The sequence below is a fragment of the Lucilia sericata genome, unplaced genomic scaffold, assembly GCF_015586225.1.
Source record: "Lucilia sericata isolate MDLA Ls3-8-SP2 unplaced genomic scaffold, ASM1558622v1 Contig000034F_arrow, whole genome shotgun sequence".
Taxonomy (NCBI): domain Eukaryota; kingdom Metazoa; phylum Arthropoda; class Insecta; order Diptera; family Calliphoridae; genus Lucilia; species Lucilia sericata.
In genome coordinates, this window is record NW_023994072.1 from 783574 (window position 1) to 804860 (window position 21287).

At 27.2% G+C, this 21287-nt stretch overlaps 1 protein-coding gene across 4 annotated transcripts in view; it reads right to left on the reverse strand.

Moving 5' to 3' along the window:
- Positions 1 to 3351: 3351 nt before the first annotated feature.
- LOC119612412 (putative GPI-anchored protein pfl2) overlaps positions 3352 to 21287 on the reverse strand; it is a 214439-nt gene continuing 196503 nt past the window's right edge. For all 4 annotated transcript variants that reach the window (XM_037968228.1, XM_037968221.1, XM_037968236.1 and 1 more), the window contains 4 exons: positions 21160 to 21258; positions 20466 to 21093; positions 19003 to 19931; positions 3352 to 7112 (listed from right to left, as the gene is read on the reverse strand). In XM_037968228.1, the coding sequence (XP_037824156.1) occupies positions 5991 to 7112; positions 19003 to 19931; positions 20466 to 21093; positions 21160 to 21258 (2778 nt within the window). In that variant the 3' untranslated portion in view covers positions 3352 to 5990. The remainder of the gene's footprint in view (positions 7113 to 19002; positions 19932 to 20465; positions 21094 to 21159; positions 21259 to 21287) is intronic.

The window sequence follows — 21287 nt, forward strand, 5'->3', positions numbered from 1 at the left end:
TCGGTCAACGATTTCACATAGCACCCATACAAATGTACCCACCGGAATATTGTGTATAAAGCTTCAAACATTCGCAAAATTGTTGTTTATGAAGCAAAAGCCACAAAATTTCGCATAAATCAGTTTTTTGACTTCCGAAATAAAATTCTGAATTTTGGAGGTCATAGGACCATAATTGGCTCTACCCCTCATATAAGGTACCTTTTAGAAAATCACTATAATGCTATATCGATGAAATTATATATATTTCTCTACCAAATTGTATGTGGATCGGTTCATAATTGGACCTACCCCCCATATAAGGACCCCTTTAGAAAATGACTTTAACGCTTATTATTGGCGTAAAAATACGAGTACAGCGAAATTTGACATAAGTAAATATCTTAGGAGCCAAAACATTTCCACCAAATTTTATGTGAATCGGTCCATAATTGACCCCATATAAGGTCCCCTTCAGAAAAAGTCTTTAACGGTCATAATTGGCGTAAAAATGCGATTATAGCAAAGAAATTTGACATAAGTATCTTAGGACAGAAAACCTTTCCACCAAATTTTATGTGCATCGGTCCATAATTGACCCTACCCTCCATATAAGGTCCCCACCATAAAAATAACTTTAACGCTCATTACTGGCTTAAAAATACGTGTATAGCGATGAAATTTATATATTATTATAACGACCCAAAATCTCTCTACCAAATTTTATGTGGATCGGTATATAATTGATCCTACCCCCCATTTAAGGTCCCCTTCAGAAAATTACTTTAAGGCTTAAAAATACGAGTATTGCAATGTAATTCGACTCAAGTAAGTTCCTTGTGAGCCGAAATCTTTTAACCAAATTTTATATGGATCGGGCCTTAATTGGACGCCCCCCCCCCCCCTATAAGGTCCCCATCAGATTACTTGAACGCTCATTACTGACCTAAAAAATGAGTAAAGCGATGAAATTCGATATAAACATGACTTGTATGAACCAAGATCGTTCTACAAAAGTTTACGAGGATCGGTCTATAATTGACCCTAGCCCCATATAAGGCCCGTTCAGAAAATAATTTTAAAAATCAGTACTGGCTTAAAAGCACTAGTAGATCTATGAAATTCGACATAAACTAGTTTTGTATGATCTAACATCTCTCTACAAAATTTTGTGGGGATCGGTCCATAATTGACCCTACCCCCCATTTAAGGTCCCCATCAGAAAATTACTTTAACGCTCAGTACCGACAGAAAAATACGAATAGTACAATGCAATTCGACATAAACTAATTTTAAGCTAAAATCTCTCTACCATATTTTATGAGGATCGGTCCATAATTAACCATAAGAAAGAGCACTGTCAATAGTTAAACCCTCATTAATGGACTTCTTTCAAATATTACCCTGATGTTCTCATTAATATCGACATATAATAATAATATATTCAAGATATCAAAGTTTAATTATATGGCAGTGATTTGATGGTGGGTATATAGGTGGGCATAGCAGAATGTAACACCTTTACTTGTTTAACTTTTAAAGGAAGTGGAGTTAATTATATAGGCCAACCTATGTAAAGAAGTCGAAACTGTGTAACCATGGTGCACATTTCTAAAGAATTGTACTGTGCATCAGATTAGATTGAGATATCGTGTCGTAATAACTGAAAAAACGCCATTTGGCCCACATTTGAGGCCTTATAACAGAGGGAAGACACGTTCATCTATAAAATCTGTTATGTCACCTGAAAGTGTAATTTTTCGACAGATTCATCCCTTAGAAAAGTATACTCTGAATTGTGTGTTTAAACATTTGTTAGCCTGTGGACCGATCTTCAAAAAATTTAGTAGAGAAACAAACCTTATCTGTAAATAACAATTGTGGAAAATTTCATTATCTCCCTTCGTTTAGACAGGAGTTATCAACAGACAGCCAAACGACGTGGCTCTAATGTTTTAGAATCATATAAGGACTCAAAACATAAGTACATACATATGTATTCCTATGTGGGTCTACGACCAATATTTTGATGTGTTTACAAAAAAAATAACAGAATAATGGTGGGTATAAAAACGGAATAAGTTCGTTATTTATGTAACCTGATCCGATAATTTATTACAGTGTGGATATTAACCCTGATGAAGAGATAGAGACGATTCCTTCCAATATGGCGATTAAGTTAAATTTTTCTTTTTTTTTTTTGTTGTAACACTCAGTTTAAAAAATTTAATTTTGAGTAAATATATATATATATATATATGCAATATAAACATATAAAACCTACCGATTTTTACAATTGAATCCAAATGAAATAACAAATAATATATATTTTTTTAATAATATTTTTAATAATGTTTATTAATTATATCCGTTACATAGTTTTCTTTTTATTATTGCTATAATTATTTAATATATTTTTTAATTTTATATTATTTATTACTTAATAAATCATAAACAAAAATTAACATTTTTATGCATGTCTTCATTTAAATTTTGTATAATTATGTATAATATTTTTAGTTCTTTCTTTCATACTTTAAATAATATAAAATATTTACATGTAAATAGTTGAGGATAAAAATAATAAAAATAAAAAATACCAAAATAATACAAATAATAATGATAATTAAAAAAAAAAATTATTTAAATCCTAAAATATAGAACAGCAGACTCTTCACAAAATTTTATATTCTTTACTATTTATAGATTTAAACAAAAATTATTAAATTAATTATTTAAGTTTTTAATAATATTAAATGCTATAGAATTAATTAAATAACAAAATTAAGTATAAAGGATAATTTTAATTTATATTGATATACACAAAAATATAGATAATTAATTAATATAAGGGTTAATTTTATTTAAATAATTATAAAAAATTAATAAGAATTATATGTATGGTTTATTAATAGGAATAATATTTAATAAAATAATAAGTTTTAATAAATCGTTAAATACAATTAAATTGTTTATTTTAGAGTTTTTTTAAGTTTTTCTTTTTTAATATTAGTTTATGTTTATTTAAATTGAATTAATTTTTATAAATGTGTTGGTTGTTTTTACTTAAATGATGTTTAATAATTTTTTATATATATTTTTTATGCTTTATTTTTTTTTGCCAAGACTAAGACTAGTTTTAATTATTTTATTTTAAATTTTAAAAGTGTTATTTATCAAAACAAACAGAACTTTTTTTTATTAATGTCTCCTAAAGAATTTAATTTTCATTTGCATAAGGAACCTTTTGAAAAAATTTCTTTTATAAATAAAACTAATTTGAGTGGACCTGAGCATACAAAAAACATATAAAACTCATACATTTGCTTTTAAATAACAATTTACTTACAAAAAAAATTATTTATAAAATTTTAACATTTATATTTTAGTTTGCAAATACTTTGCAAATGTAAAAAAATTACAAAAGCAATCATTATTTTTATATTTCCATATACATACATATTCAATAAGTCTACTTATTTGAAAAAAATATTATTAACAGCTTGCAAAGCTCTAATACTCAGTTTATATTTAGGGTATTCATTTAAACTAGCATTATAATAAGTTTTAAACAATAATGAGTTTGACTACACTTAACTACTAGTGAAAACTAGATGAAGGCGTGGTGATGTGTTTATTTCGTATAAATATATAAAATTGTATTAGTTCCCAATCTATAGCACAAGTTGTAAATTGCATGAAACTGTTTATAGCTGATTATATCTGTTGTATATTTAGACGATTTACAATTTACTCCATGAATTGTGAAATGATCTAATATATTTGAAAATGCTTTGGATCAAGTAGGAAAATTGTTTGCCTTAAAAGAATCTTAATTGAATGAATAAAGTTTTCTTGCAAATTTAAATACTTTGTAAAATTTAGATTATAGCAAAATTTATTTATAAGAAAAGATTACACAGGCCAACAGAATTTGAAAAAAGTCGAAACGCAGAGAACCAAGTAGACTTTTCTAATCCGTCATCAAAATTTCTCTATAAAAATCCAGTTTTCAAGATATTGTGTTATAAAATTTGAAGTTTTTGACATATTTCAGACGTTATAACACAGCGATGACATCTTTATTTGTAAATTTATCAAAAAGGACCCAATCTTTCGCCTTTCAAATAAAGGTTTAATTTTGGTCTTATCTTCTTTCTTCTTCGAGATATCTTCAAGTAAAGCTTGAAACAACAATGAATTTAAAAAATTCAGATTTCCAATTCAACGGATGATATCTCAATAAATACAAAAAAAAAATTTATGCAATCCAAAAAGCATTTTTATAAGTAAAATTGTGACAAATTTCAATATATTAGTTTGTAGTACAATTAAGGCGAAATGTAGTAAAAATTCAGTTTTAACCATTTATGTCCGTTTTAACATTTAGTTTAAGATATGTATATATCTCGATAATTAAAGAAGATATAACAGAAGTTAAAGATCTGTTATTTACACTCGAGAGATTGAACTTTCAGATGACCTTTATAAATAAAGGTGTTATCGCACTGTTATAACGTCCCTAATATGACCAAAAAACGTGTTTTTTAGAACATGATATTTCGAAAACTTGATGTAATGGAGATATTATAATACTTGAATCGGACTCCTTCAGAAATGTAAGGATTAAAGTTATAAATTTGTTGGCCTGTATTATTTTGTTTTATTTTATTTATTTATTCATTCAATTACAGAATCCTTGCCAAAGGCCATAATCGGTTCCAAAAACACTATTTATATAGATTGTTATATCAAAGTTCACATATTGCTTTATCTTGTAACCCTAATTAAGGAATATACTGGAGGTCAAAGGTTACAAAAGACGGTGTTTTACTTGTACATATGTAAATGGATGTTATTTCAACTTTTGTCAGAGACTTACAATAAAAATCTATGTGTTACTTTGTCAACCAAGAACTCCCTTAGCGCTAACAAGATTTATGGAAATTTATATATCCTTATTTAAGGTGTCACGATGAAACCCTGCGTTAAGTTTTAATTTATTGTCTAAAATTTCACAGATATGAAAGTGAATATTTTGATTTACTTTAAAGCGCACCTCTCTTGAAAAGAGTACTAGAAAAGGAGTAAGTCAAAAAACTGGGATAAAGATATTTATAGAATATGTGACTATGGACGGAGTTTCATCCGATTTTGATGAAACCTCCTCTAAGTCCGGCAGTTCTGGACCGATTGCTCTAAAAATTTGTGTCTGGCCTACTATCCAATAGTACTAACCTTGGTGCAAATTTCGTCAAAATCGATTTTTTGAGTTGGGTCACTTGATATGAAATTGCCCATATGTAGAATAAAATGCAATTAAAATTGGACTGGAAATCCGAAGATTTTGGAAAATCGTCAATAAGCAAGGGAAACAGATCTCAAACTCTATCAATATTTAAAGTTCAAAAAGTTACATTCTGTAAATTGTTAAACAAAATTTATATACACTTACTTACTGCCTTATTCATAAACATTTATCAAAGGTTTATGGCACAAATTTTGTATGAAAATTTGATTTATAAACCTTTGATAAAAGTTTATGAAAAAGACCCTTAGTGACAAATCTTCATTGAATTCACAACCTATGTTGTACCGTTGTAGACTTTCTTTACTACTTTTTATCATACAACAATACGAAACAAGTTGTAAATTGGCTAATTAATGAAAAATCAGAGCTAATCGATAAAAACCGAAAACCGGAAGACAAAACATTTTAAAGTTATGACAAAAAAAGTAATAAATATCTTAATAAATACAGAAAAAAAAGAAAAAATTTTTTTAAAAATATAAAAAATTAACTGTGAAACAATAAATGCATATAATTACATATAAAATAAATCAAATCTAGTGATAGTTCGACTTACAGGTTTCAAGAGAATGTTTACAAACTTAATATGTTTAAAAAATATTAAGTTTGGATACAAAGTTTTTCTAAAATCTGTAAGTCTAACTATAACCGATAGTTAAAACAATACAATAGAAAATAACATATAAATTACAATTTGATATTAATTTAAATAATCTACACTTCTATAATACAATTGCTCATTATTGTTGTTATTATTATTATTATTATTATTATTATTATTTTTAAACCAGCGTGGTGGTTGATCTTCATCAAAATCGAAATTAATTAAAACTTCTCTTTCAGGGTCGCCATTCAAAATGTCATTGTCAACATCGTCATCATAAATGAGTACCTCATTTTTAATTAAATCTTCATAACGATAAGTTTTCTCATTGCAGTCCCCTTCCCCCTCTTGTTCAGATTCAGACTGATGAGCCCAAGAGCCATAATCACCAGAGGTATCTATGTTGTATTCAACCAAAGAAGTTGCCACAGAATTGCAACTACTAGCACGGTTATCAATGTTACTACTAGTACTACGCTTAAGATGTTGTACTTGATGGACTTTGAAAATATTGGGTGATTTGGAATACATTTCGGCATGTTTAACTGTTAATAAATTTTCTGAACTTTGGACTTGTGGGATTTCGAAAATATTTTGTGCTTTCGTGCGCATTTTTACATGTTTTATTTCCGATAAATCTTCTGAACATTGTACATCATTGATTTTGAAAATAATTGGTGATTTTGAATACATTTCGGACTGTTTTACTTTTAATAAATCTTCTGAACTTTCTTCTTCGGGAATTTTAAAGAGATTGTTATTAAATTGTTCCTCTTGTTCAAGAATTTCAAGTTGTTGAGAGTTTAAGGAAAGATCAGCGTCTAAAGAATTTGAAGAACCATAGTCGAATGTTACCAATAAATTGTCACTGCCCGGATCGGAAGAACTCATATAAGAGGCATATGAAGTATAGATGTCAATTTCTTCATCCTCATTATTGTCCTCCTCCTCCTCATAGATCTCATCAATGGAGTCTGGTTGTTCGCTCATTTCTTGCATGCGTTCAGCAGCTGTGGTCTCTTCCAATAATTCTCTTTCGAAGTATTGACTCAAGGTGATTTTATTGCTGCTAGTCCTGGCCACCTTTGCTTTATCGTGCTTAAGTTTAGGCATTGGCACTTTAGTGGTTGGACTTAGAAGAACTTCCTCAAAGTATTGATTAAGGCCCGATTTCATTTCCTTTGCATTAATTGCGCAATTTTTATCATATGAAAAATTCTATTCGTTGCCAGTAGTAATTGTATTAAAATTTTTTTGCAGAATTTTTGTATAGAGAAGGAAGCAAAAAATTACAAAGCAAAATAAAAAGAAAGATAAAAAAGAAATTAATTAATTTATATTGTATTTTGTTCTAAAACGAAAAAAGAAAAAAAATATTTAATTACTTTAACTTAAAATTTAAACTATATATATATTTTTTTTAAATTAGTTAATTTATATTTACAATAAAATTATTTAAAATCATTATTTAAGGAAATATTTACAAAATTATTGATTAATTTAATTGATTAGGGATTAGTGCACATTTTGGAGGAAACATAAGTTTAATATTATTTAATTATATTAATTATTTTTGTTAATAAAAATTATTATTGAAATTAGCAAAGAGGAAAAATTATGTTTTTAGCTTTTTTTATGAAAGCATATTTTATAAAATAAAAGTTGGGAAATGAAATTAAATAAAAAAAAAATTTTTAATTAGGTTTCAATGGAAGATTTTTATTGGGAGGGTCATTTTAATTAAAAGCTTTAATAGAAGATATGAAATAAAAAGTTCTTCTTTATTGTTTAACACAAAGAATAATGTTTCTTAAATGTTTTTTTTGGTTTTACTCCATTCTAAAAATTTAATTCTTTTTTCAGCAAGTTTTTATGAACCAATTTTTTTTGTTCAAATATCGAAACCTTTTCTTGAAAATCTTAATTTTTTTACAAATTTGTGTTGAAACTTTCACAAAATTTAGTGTAAATTACTATAAAATCATGAAAATATTATTAAGTTGTTTAGATTTTTAAAACTTTATTAAAATTTGAATAAAAGTTTTTAATATCGAATAGAAAATTTCAATTTCGAACAAAAATTTTGAGTTTGAAATAAAAATTTTGGAATAGAAATTTTCAACTTCGAATAGAAATATAAAATGTGAAAAATTTAAATATCGACGGGATATTTTTTATAATTTTCAATTTCAAATGGACATTTAACTTCGTATAGAATTTCAATTTCGACGAGTTAAAAAGGAAATTTGCATTTGTAAAAAGAATTTTTTTTCGAAAAAAATTTTTAGTTTCAGATAGAAATTTGAATTTTGGAATAGAAATTTTTAACTTGGTATATAAATTTTCAACTTCGAATAGAAATGCAAAATGTCAAAAGTATCAATTTCAAAGTAAAATTTTTCAATTTGGAGTAAAAATTTTCAATTTAAAAATAAAGACAAATTCAAGAAAAAAACCTTTCAAATAGAAATTTTCAATTTGGAATAGAATAAAAAAATTGAATAAAAATTTTCAATTTAATAAAAAAATGTCAAATTCAAAAAACTTTTCAAATTCAAATAGAAATTTTCCATTTCAATTTTAAATAGAAATTTTGAATTTTAATTAGAAAATTTTTTAATTTCGTATAGAATATTCGATCTAATTAGAAATTTAAAATGGAAATTTTAAATTTTGAAAATAGATTTTTTCTATAATTTTCAAATTTTGAATAGGAATTTTGAAATTATTAATTTTGGATAGTAATTTGCAATTTCGAATAGAAATATTTAATTTGTAAAAAAAATAATTTCCAAAAAAAAAAAATCAAAATAACTGAAATATATTTAAATTTTCAATAGAAAGTTTAATTTCAAATAGAAGTTCTTCAATTACGAATAGAAATTTTCCATTTCAAATATAAATTTTCGATTACGAATAGAAAAAATTTATATAATTTTAAAAATTTGAATAGAAATTTTAAAATGATAAATTTTGGATAATAATTTGCAATTTCAGATAGAAATGTTTTTTTTTTTTTTTGTAAAAATAAAAATTATTTTTAAAATATTTCAATTGGAATAGAAATTTCCAATTTCAAATAAAAATTTTCAAATTTAAAGAGAAATTTTTAATTTCGAATAAACATTTTTCATTTCATTCTCGATTTTGAGTAGAAATATTCAATTTCGAATAGAAATTTCAATTCAATTAGAAGTTTACATTTTAAAAAATTTTTCAATTTAAAAAAAAATTTTATATAATTTTAAAATTTTGAATAAAAATCTTGAATAAAAATTTTGAATAAAAATTTTGAAATTATAAATTTTGGATTCAAAATTTTTGAAAACCCCGAAATATATTTAAATTTCAAATATAAATTTTAATTTTTTTTTAAATAGAAATCGAAAATTTCTTATTTAAGCTAAAATTTCGATTAGAAAATTTCAATTTTAAACGCAAATTTTCAATTTTAAAAAGGAATTTTGAATTTTTAACAGAAATTTTTAGTTAACAAATTTCGATTTTTTGCCAAAAACTTTAGAATTTTTGACAAAAAATTTCAAATCAAAAATTTGGATAGTAATTTGCAATTTCTAATTGAAGTTTAATTTATTTTTAATTTTGAAAAACTATAATAAATTAAATAATTTCAGAAATATTTAATCAAGAAGTTTTTGAATAATATTAGATATATTTCGAGGGTTAAACCAAATTAGGGGTTTTAGTAAAAAATTAGGCAAATTTTAAAATTCTTTCATATTTGTAAGAATTTAGAATTAAAATTTTCTACTAAATTAAAAGTGTTAACCAAGGTTTTTTTAATTTTTGTTAAACTTACCCATAGTACTTAAACTAAACTAAAAAAGTATGTGAGGCGGTAAAATAAGGAAGTTTTAAAGGGTAAAATGAAAACTAAAAAAAAAATCAACTAAAACTACATCAGGATAGTGGAAGAAGTAGAAAGAAAAAAAATTAAATAAAATGGTGCTTTAAACTAAACTAATCGTTTATTAAAACTAAATTAAACTAATTTTGGAAAGGAAAAAAATGAAATTTCAAAAGAAAACTTACGGGTTATAAAACGGCCAACGAAAGTCACTTTTATCTCTTTCACTCTCTCTCTCTCTCTTACACACTCCCACTTTTTCTCTTCCTGTTCTTTAAGAGTTACTCATAAAATTTTCTATATATTTTATTGGTTTTCGTAAGAAAGAAAATTGTGTAAAAAGCTAAAATACGAAGTAACACGAAGATCGAGATTGTACGTACGAGTAGAAGATGAAGACAATGATGATGATGGCTTTAAACGTTGATGGGTGAAGTTTGGGTGTTAGAGCAGCTCCAATACGTATATGTAGTATTTTATAGATTGATTAATTTTTATATAATATAGAGATCCTAAATATACAAACACACATACACATACAAAATAATCATAATCATAGGTCCAAATAATGTAGATCCAAACCAACTCCATTTTATATAGTATATATGTACGTTATTTATTAGATATTTTATTATTTTTGTTTGTTTTTCTTTTAACTTTTGTTTGCGTTTGAGGGGGTTATGAGGAATATCCTTAATCCTTGGGATATTTATATTATAATGATGGTTTTTTTTAAATTATATATATATTACAATATATGTGTATAATCGTTAAATAAAGCCCACAGCCAGTAAAATATATTTTGATATTTTTTTTCATGTCGCTCTCTCTTTCTTCTCGCTTTCAAGGTGTTTTAAGCCAGTAGTCAGTCACATGCTTTGCTGACTCAATGGTGATTTGTTTATGATTTGTTTCATTGCAAGTTGTTTGGGGGTCATCTTCCAAAAATATATTCAACTTTTGTGGGATCATTTACAATGAAGTTGCAAAATATTTCAATTTTGTGTGAAGAATATTTGTTTTGTGTTTGGTTTTTAATTTTACACATTTTTTTTGTGGATTATTTAATTATTAATTAAATATTTTGTTTTAAATATTGTTGTAAAACATTCACATGCATTTTAAGTTTATTTTGCTGTTAAGATTTTTTTGGAAATTCTCTTTAGTTTAAAACATTTTTTTTTTTAACAAAATTAGAGGGGACACATAACATTGTTAGACATATTTGTTTGTTGTGTAGTTGTTGTTTTTTAATTTTTGTTGCACAAATTGTTGTGGGGGAATTGAATTTGTTTATATTTTTTTAATTAGGATTTATTATTAATAATTTATTTATTTTGGTGTTCAAGTAGACAGGAAGACGTTTTGGTTTGGTTTTTGTTTTTTTGAGTTATAGACAGATAATATTGTAAAAAAAAGTATAAAAAAAAATAAATACAGAAAATTAGATACATTTTAGGTAGATTTTTGATTGTTGCAATTAAATATTAATATTGTAGTACAAACAAACATTTAACATACAAAATGCGAAAATTAACAAATTACATTTATTTTGTTGAGAGGAATTTTTACAGTTTAGTAACAGCTTTGTGTGTATGTGTGTGATTTTTTATATTTTAAAATAAACATAAAACATTTAATATGGATTAGTTGGTGCTAAAAAATGAAATGAATGACGTGCTTTTAGTAACGACAATGTAAATGATCATAATGAGATTAGTATTTTATAAAAATATAAGATCAATGGAAATCGAAAACAATTACCCGGTCCAATTAAATTATTTTCATATTGTAAAAATAAGTATTACATTTTTTACATTAGTTTCCTTCTTTTAAATAGTTTATTAACTAAAGATATTAAAATTGAGATATTAAAATTGAGTCATGAAACTCAAATAATTTTAATTTTATTCAAACTTAAATTAGTAAATCTGTTTCTGAAATCTATTAGAAATTTAAAATGTCTTTGAGAGGTAGTTAGAATTTCTGGTTTTGGGCAATTTTTTCTATAGAAAATTTTTCTTCGGTACACCAGAACGATTTTTCCAAGATCAAGGAGTTATAACCCATATTACTCCAAGTTATACTAAAATTATTTCATAATTTGCTCAAGATACTTTGAAAGTCTGACAAAAAATTTTAACTTTTCAAAAATCTATTTGTATATAAGTTCCACAACTATTCTGGGCCATGTGTGTTGCAACGAACCAATATGTGAAGCGAATGAACAAATAAGCCTAGCGAATGTAGACTCTAGAGAGATCCGCAAAGTCGTGGCTGCTTGCCGACAGTTTGATTCAACACTGCAGAGGCCTAGAAGTCTAATTATATCTGTCTTAGGAGTTACATGCGAACATTGACTTTTGCACTTCTACGCAGAGTTCTGGCAAGAGATTGATAGTTAGGATTATTCATATTATTTATTTATTATAACAAAACGGCGAGTGTCATGCAACACGAACAAGGTAGCATCCTATAGGATGGGATTTCTGTCATAAAATGGGCGGTGCACTGGAGGAAGTACAACAGATGTACAATAGGAATCTGTACTGTCATTAAACTAGCTATTTAATATCTATCTGGTGTCAACAAAACATCCAGATCGGTTTGCTAATGTTGGGATCTCTGACTAGATTGCGACTCTGAATGGGCAAAAACGGTCTTCTGTAACCTGAAAACCATTTACTCGACATTTGGCCAAAGGTCGATGAGCTCACGCTTGGAGACCAAATCTTCCATTTAACGACTACTTCCATAATGAGGACGAGGAAGAGTTTATTAAAAATGTTCTTTGCCCTGCTCTGTTGGGCATTAGGACTGAAATCTTGTGTGCTCTGACATTTGCCATTTACTCGACATTTAGCCGAAGATCGTTGAGCTTGTGAGGTTACGTTTACACTGTTTAATAGGTGCTCACGCTTGGAGACCGAATATTCCATTTAAAGACTTCGACATAACGAGGAAGAGTTTATTGAACACTTTCTTTGCCCTGTTCTGTTGGGCATTAGGACTGAAATCTTGTGCACTCTGACACTGCACGATAAGTGGATCTATTATAATAATACCTACAAGATAGAGTCGTTAGTTTGTGCCTTGGGATGTTTTGTTACCGTGCTGAACATGGATCGTGATTTTTAATGTGGGTGGATAGAGGAAGGATCTGTTTTTGGGTAACACAACCAGACCAGCTCATATACCCAAGTAACTTTACTTTCTAAAGTTCAAGACCCAGACAGAGTGGTCAAAAATTTAGTTCGACCAATTTAGTAAGACCAATTTGCAAGATTTGTCAAAATTAAATAGCATCAGTATTGATTCATTCCTAAATATTCTTGAATATCTTCCAAACTATTGAGCAGATTAACTAAAAATAAGGTTAGTATAACTTATTAGTAACAGTTAAATATTAAATAATTTTAAAATAGCTCCACACATGTCCTTAACATATTAAATTACAGCAGCAAACAATCCTTTTAGTTGCATTCTAAATAAAACCGTTTAAATTTGTTGTTCATATTATTTTTAATTATATTTTTTTATATATATCAGTTAATTATAGCGATAAAAACAGGTAGAACTTATAAACAAAGTGATTTAACATAATATAGTACTTATAAACAAACAAAATAATATTTATAATAATATTTAATAATAAATTATACACTCATAAAAAAAACTTATTATTGACTTTTAAAATTAGTTTTGGTTTTAAAATAAATTAAAGAAGAAAAAGTAATAAACAAAATTTCAAATAAATTTATAAAAATACATTATTTAATACAAAGTTTTAAAAAGGAAATTCCAGCTTAAGTTTAAACTTTGTTAAAATTTAAGGAAAGACTTTTGGTAAATCGAATTACAAGTGAAAATCTAAAATTTTTTTAAATACAAACTGGGAGTCTATTGTATTATGCGATTGGCAAGAAAACATTTTAAAAGAATGTAATTTTGAATTTTGTTTAGAAAAGAAACTGCATTATAAAATCTTCTGATCAAGGCAAGATGAATTGTATATACATGTTTAAAAATAAACTGTTAATTTCCTTTTTTTATTTTTCAGTTATTAAATAATTAACATAATTATTAAAAGATTTTAACCATCATCTTTTATATTATATTTATATTAGTAGGCAAGTCTTTTTATTTATGTTTTTTTGTATAAAATTTAGTCACATGTTAATAATTAGAAAAAGAAATGAAATTAGGTAAATATAATGATTAATGTTTTGCCATCAATTAATTTTAATACTTTTTTATTGGTGTTATTTCGTTTGAAACAGACTTCATTCTTCAGTTTAGAAAACTTATTCACCACTAACGTAAAGTCAAAAATTTATTGCCTCTAATATTTTTAATTTAGACGAACCTAAAGTTTCAATCATTGGCCCGTTAGAAATTTACTTTATTAGCGATAATGGTGAATGAGAAATTGAATTACAATGAATATTTTGGGAAGATAATATCTGTGACAATATTGTTAAACTGCCTAAGTCAACATAAGTCCCAGATATTATTAAAACAATTTTACACAGACAATTACAGAAAATTTTTCAATAATAAACACAAAATACGTAGACGCTACTGTATTGAATTAGGAATTAATTTAAAATAGCTTTTTAATACTAGGGGGCAATTTCTGGCATTCGAAAGCGTTCGCAACCTTAACATAATCATATAAAAAATTGTTAGAAATTTCGATCACTATCGAATGCCAGAATATGGCCTCAGGATTTTCATTTAAATATTTTAGTTGTGTACGACATGTAAGTGTGTTTAACATTTCAAATCAAATTTATGTTTTATAATAATTTGATTATATTACATTTATAATTCATTAATTCACAACATTATTGTTGTTTTAATATTTATGTAGAATTTAATTTAATGAAATTCATAAAAATATATGATTTTTTAATGGTTTTGTATATTTGAACAATTTTATTTTTTTTTGTATCTTTATGTTTGATTTATGATTTTCAATGTGAAGTTATTGTTATTAATATGTATATGAATTGATTTCTGTTGAAGTAGGGTAGGATGATAGTTATGTGGGGGAATCATGAAGAAGATTGGTGACATCTACTCGTATTTATTTGGTCACTTTTTATTAAATGTATCTATTCACTTTTTATGGTAATTGTGCTCTGAAAAGAATAAACTTAATTTCCGCCTTTTAAATTTAGTTTTAATAATTGTATTACTTTTATAATCATAATTAGAATTAATTGTCAGGATAAACTTCAAATTATTCGTTGCTGTTTCTGGTAATCTTTTAATTTTTTATACTAAAGAAATTTAATGTTATAATAGGATTACTCTATAACCTAACTGCCTTATTCATAAACTTTTTTCAAAGGTTTATAAATCAAATTTTCATACAAAATTTGTACTATAAACTTTTGATAAATGTTTATGAATAATGTTTATGAAGTTCATAATATGAACACCGCAGGTTCTATGTCATGATGGGGACTTGTTTGCAGACTACATAGTCTATAGTATAGTCAATGGATTAATATATTGACTAATCAATGAACACGTTTATTGACTAGTCAATAGACTAACCCATGACTATGTAGTCTATGACTTAGTCTATAGTTTACTGACCAGTCTACATATGTAATTTTGGCTAGTCTAATGAATATTAAGAGAATTAGTTTTTTAGAATAGCCTATGAATATATGACTCTTGACTATTCTTCGGACTAGTCTATGTGCTAGTCATTTATTGACCTTTCTCTTTCCCAGAAGACTAATTTTTGGACTAGTCTATGAACTAATACATATATTGATTAGTCTATGGACTAATCCATTGACTAGACTACTGATTGCCTTTCGGACTAGTCTATTAACTAGTTTGTGATCAAATCTATCGACTAGTCAATAGATTGGAACTTGTATATTGTCTAGTCTAGTCGATTCTAGATTAGTCGTTAATCAACCTACTAGTCTTAGCAAAAGTTTATAATATAAAAAAGTATTTATAAAGTCGTGAAGAAGTACAATAGTACTAAATTGTCCATCCTTGATTCAAGTTATACTAACTTTGTCTGCTCAAAAATAGCGAACATTTTTAGAGTTTTTACAAAGGAGCTAAATTTTGTTTATTAAACTATAAACTACTTTCTATATTTTAAATAAAACAATTGACCGATTCACAATCTGTTTCGTATCGTATTTTAAACCAAATTTTGAAAAAATTAAGAAATTATATGATTTTTGTGAAATCAATCTATAAATTTCGTTCTTAAGATGAAGTTCGGAGAGAACAAAAGTCAAATGGTTTTAGAAACGTTCCATGGAACGATTGTCGACTTTATAAACCTTTCACGGAACAAAGGTAACAACTAGAAACAAATGTCTTTTATCTTAACTCCAAACTATATAGTTTATATATGTATATTGTAGAACAAGTCACTGCCATCTAGAATTAGTTGTGGAACTTATACAATTATTGCTGCGGAATTATTCTGAATTTAAATAAAAAACGTTATATCCTTTATTTAGTTTCGCGGACCCATATTTAAATATATTTAAGTTGTAATATGAGTCCAAGATTCAGAAATGTGCCACCGAAAGTGTTACTTAAGCAAGCAAATAAACTGTGGGATCCTATGGTCTAAATTTACATTGTAAGAAGTTTCAAATTGAGATTAAAAAGCAATTTATTTCGGAATAACTTAAAATATGCCAACGTTTTTCAAGTGTTCAGAAAATTGTTAAAAGTAATTTAGATTTCATTGACGTTGTTGCGGCTTGGCAAGTTCATATAAAAATTAATGCTGAACTCATTGTGGAAGTAGTGAGAATTTTAATATGAGTGCCGAGAAAAACTCTCATTGTTAAACTTTAAAAGAAAATTTTATAAATTTTCGAAAATCTAAAATAAATTTCCCAGGAAAAAACTAGTTCTGGAAAGAGTGCAAAGAGAACCACTTCAGATTCTAAAACAAAAATTTTGGAACTAGTGATATCGCCATTACTTCTTCAGGTCCTTTCTCGGAACATTGTTATTATTTGACACTAGTTATACATTGGCACTAAACTAGTTCAATGGAATGCACAGTACCTTCGAAAAAATTTCTTGGAATAATAATAATTCTTCAACATTTTATCAAAATTGATATTAATCTTAATAATTTCGAACAAAAAATGCTGAAAAAGAACTATTTTTAAATAAAGTTGCGTGGTTGATAAATTCGATTGATTCAAGAACTAGTTCCAGAACTATTTCAAAGAACGAGTGGCGACTCCATAACGCTTCCTCAGATTCAGATCCGTAGATGACAAATTCGAATAAAAATCAGTAGTATCAACGCCAAACTAGAATATGTACAGGCTAATAGAACGCATTTTAGAACTAGTTGTGGAATAAATACAATTTTTCCTGGGATATGATAAAAATTAATCATGTATATTAAGCAATATATGAATGTTTTGTAAAGCATATAAAGCGAATGCAATGGGATTTGAAATGCTATATTAATGTAATAAAAGTATTATAATAACAAAACTTTAAACTATAACAACCGAAATTTGGCTAACATTTAACCGAAACATAATTTATTTTCAAAATTTCTTTAAATTTAACACCCGTTTATCCAACAGAAGCCCACACAAGAGCAATAATCTAATTGTTTAAATTGTTTTAAATAGTAAATTTTTTGTTTGTACAACTTTAATCAAATTAAAAAGTTTCTTGCGATTCAAAACTGTATCTATGGGAAAATACAAGCAATTAAAAATTTATATTGTTGTTTAGTTAAAAAAGAGCACCCGCTAAACCATAAAAAATAGATACAAGTTGTATTTACAATTGTTTTACGAGGCCAAATAAATAAATGAGAAAAATATGTAAAATAAAATACAATGTCACCAACCAACAAATACATATGTATAAAGTAATTTAATTATACAAACACAAAATGATTAATTAATAACAAACGAACGAACAAACGTAAAATAGAAATAAATAAATAAACATGATGGTTTATGATTGTTTTATACATTTTTTTATTATTACTAAGTTTTTTCTCTTTCTTTTTTTCAACTTACTATTAAACAAAAAAAAACTTTAAAACAAGAACAAAGTTAATGAAAGGAAAATATAATGAAACGAGGCGGAGGAGTAAAGGAAAGGAGGGGAGATATTAGCATTAGAAATTATGTGTTTGATAATGAAGAGTAAATAAATGTATAGCAATTACTTTTGTTTTGTTTTTTAGACTTATTTAGTTAAATAATTTATATTTGTTGTAATAATTATTATAATAATAAACACTATTTTAATTTATACATAAAAATTAAAAGTAAAAATTATATTTATAAATAAATGTATTTATGTAAATTGTAATAATGACTTTAAATGAGAGTATGATTAGAGTTTAGCAGGGTTAAATGAGATGAAATGAGTTTGAGGGCAGGGAGTTAATGAGAAAACAAAATTTAGAAACAAGTTAATAATTCTTTTTTGTGGATTTGTTTATATTTAGTTTTTGATTTGTTTGATTGCTTTGTTGTGGATTTTATTAACAAAAAAATATGATAACTGTAACACTTAATTATTATTAATAAATAAAAAATACTTTTTTGTAGCCAAGTTATAAAGCAGTTAAAATTTTGCTGGTTTAATAAACGAAACGGCATAAACAATAATCAATATTATTTTAAACCAAAAAAAAAAAAGAATTTGAAATGTTTGTTTTGTTGTTTCCAGTTAATTTTTTGTTTTTAATTTTATGATTAAGAATGAGGGCGTTTGATTAATATTTATATTATTAATTCCATAAAGTATTTATGTATGTATATTGTATAATAAGTATGTTTATGTTTATATAGTAAAAATCATATTATGTATATGCAATTATTGTGTTATATAGTATGTATGTACGTATGTATGTATATGTTATAAATGTATGAGTGTGTAGTAAATGTACGCAGCAAATGTACAAATTTAAAAAAATTAATTAGAAAAGAAAAAAAAAAAACAAACAAAAATAGTAAAAAGGACAAATTACACATGTGGTTAACAAACTACTACAGCAAATGTTGTTGTTGTTTTAATGAGTTTTTAAACAAAAACAAATAATAAGAACAATAATAAATATTATTTAAGATTCAATCAGTTTCTGTTTGTTTTGTTTAATGTTTTTTGCTTTTTTTAATTAAATGTTGCCTTTTTATAAGTTTTATTTTAGATTTTATTAAGCCAACCCAAAAATGTTGATTTTAAAGTGCGTACCTTGCCACTATCGCTATCACTGGCAGTGCCACCATTGTTAACGCCACCACTGTGCGTCGATGAAGAAGAACTGATCACACCGGCTGCAACACTATTGCCACTCACATTGCTGTTATGTTGACCCTCATAATCCTGGGAAGCCTGTCTAGCCGAGCGAGCTCCCATCACGGAAGCACTGCTGAAACGTCTAGTAGTCTGTGTGTTGCTGTTATTGGAATTTGATTGAACCGCTGAGGAGGCGGTAGCTCTTCGTTGAAATGGCGCTGGATGATTAAAACTACTGGAACTTAATTGTAAATCTTTACGTAATGAAGAGGTAAGTTGAGCTGCTATAGTTGATGTTTTTGGCGTACTACTAATCAAATAACTACCGGCACCATTGCCGCCACCTGGTGTAGTGGCAGTTGTGGGTGATGTGTTCGATTGCACAATTGTCGTGGGTGTATTATCACTAGTATTACTGATGTTGGAATAATTATGCGTCGTATTGTTGTGTTGATGGTGATAAGCACGCGATAAGGAATCCATATGTCTGACTTTCGTTGACAACGACTCACGTTTTGGTTTTGGTAATGGAGAATTTTGTAAAATTCTCGAGGACGGACTATTTAAAGTGTTATTGCTTGTTGTGTTGATAGAACCATTTCCACCACCACCAACATATGATTTAGAGGCAGAGCCATATGATGTTGTTGCCATTGGTATGGATGACGAGGTGGAACTGCGACTGGTGTTGGTGCTAAGCGAAGATGAATTATTATCTTTGCGTATACTTTGTGCTGAATCAGCTCTTTTCAGGCTATTCGGTGATTTGGAATACAATAGATTGCCAGTACTTCTACTCAATGGTGAACGACTGGAGGAACCTGAAGAATTTGCTGAGGGAGGCGATCGACCTGCTGTTGAGGGTCTGCCGGATGGTGGTTTTCCTGTAAAATTAGAGAAGAGGAGAGTAAATTAAAGACTGATAAAGAAAGATCCCAAACATTAGTAATTAATCGAATTGTATCTCTATTTAACATTCTCAAGGACAAATTCAATTAAAGTTTAAAAAATTCGGGAAAGTTTTGTAAAGGGTTTACTAGATTCTGAATTGCAGAGGTCAACAAACATTTAAAACGAAACCAGTATATACTTTCCTATAGTTTCGATCTGAACTAAACTCTGATGATATAAGAGCGCGATTTCTTCTAAAATGTTCTGCATTAATAGCAAAAATACTAGAGATATAGCGAAATACCTGAATTCTCAAACTTTAGTTTAAGATATCTCAAATAAAGATCAGCATATTTTGAAACTTTATGTAGGATCTATGATGAATTGTTCTATTGTCCAATTTTATGCAAATATAAACGAAGAACTTAATTCTGTATTAGTCAATGCAATAATTTTTGATTTTGGTTAGATTTTTAACTGGATCCAAGAGAACAAAAACAGAAATTAAAAAAATATGTTTAAATTACCTGCAAAATATGCCGCCGCTTTACTACCAGGCAATGGTATTTTACTTGGTTTCGTAGCCGTTACACCACTAAATTTCTTTAAGGCTTGCACCTGATTTCTAATAGCAGCCACCTGTTGTTGCTGCAATTGCTGTTCGAATGGACTAACACCATCGACACTAGTACTCATTATAGCTTGTCTTATATTACGACCATTTTCCAGTTTAGTCTGCATTTGGCTGATGGTCATGGTCTCATGATGTACGACATCATGTTCATGAGCCGATTCTGTACTACTACTATGATGTTGCATATCATCCATGGGTAAGTGAGTCATAGCCTTCATGCTGGGCGTCGATATTTGCATTGTTATGGGCTGAGGCATTTGGCCATTGTGTGTGGAGGCTGATATGGGCGTGGAGGAGCGAATATCACTAGAATCGGTATTTAGGCCACTGCCAACGCCACCACCCCGTCTGCTTAGCATTAGAGTGGTAGAGGCTGAAGAACGATTAGTTTCGTAGTCATTTTGCGAGTGTAAATAGGAATTGGTGGCAGCACCGCTGCTGGGTGTTATTGAGTGCAGTCTAGATTCTAAAACACGTAGTTGAGCTTTAGTACCTTCTAATTCTATGTTCTTTTCTTCAAGCTATAAAATAAAAAACAATATAAAATATGATTACATCATAACAGAATTGTGTTTTATTAAACCCACCTGAAATCTTAAATCTTCAACATCTTCTTTGGATTTGTCTAAACGTTTGACTAAATGACCCTTTGTTTTAGAAGCTTGGTCAAGTTTTTGCATTAAAACCTGTAAAACCAATTAAGAAAATTAAAATA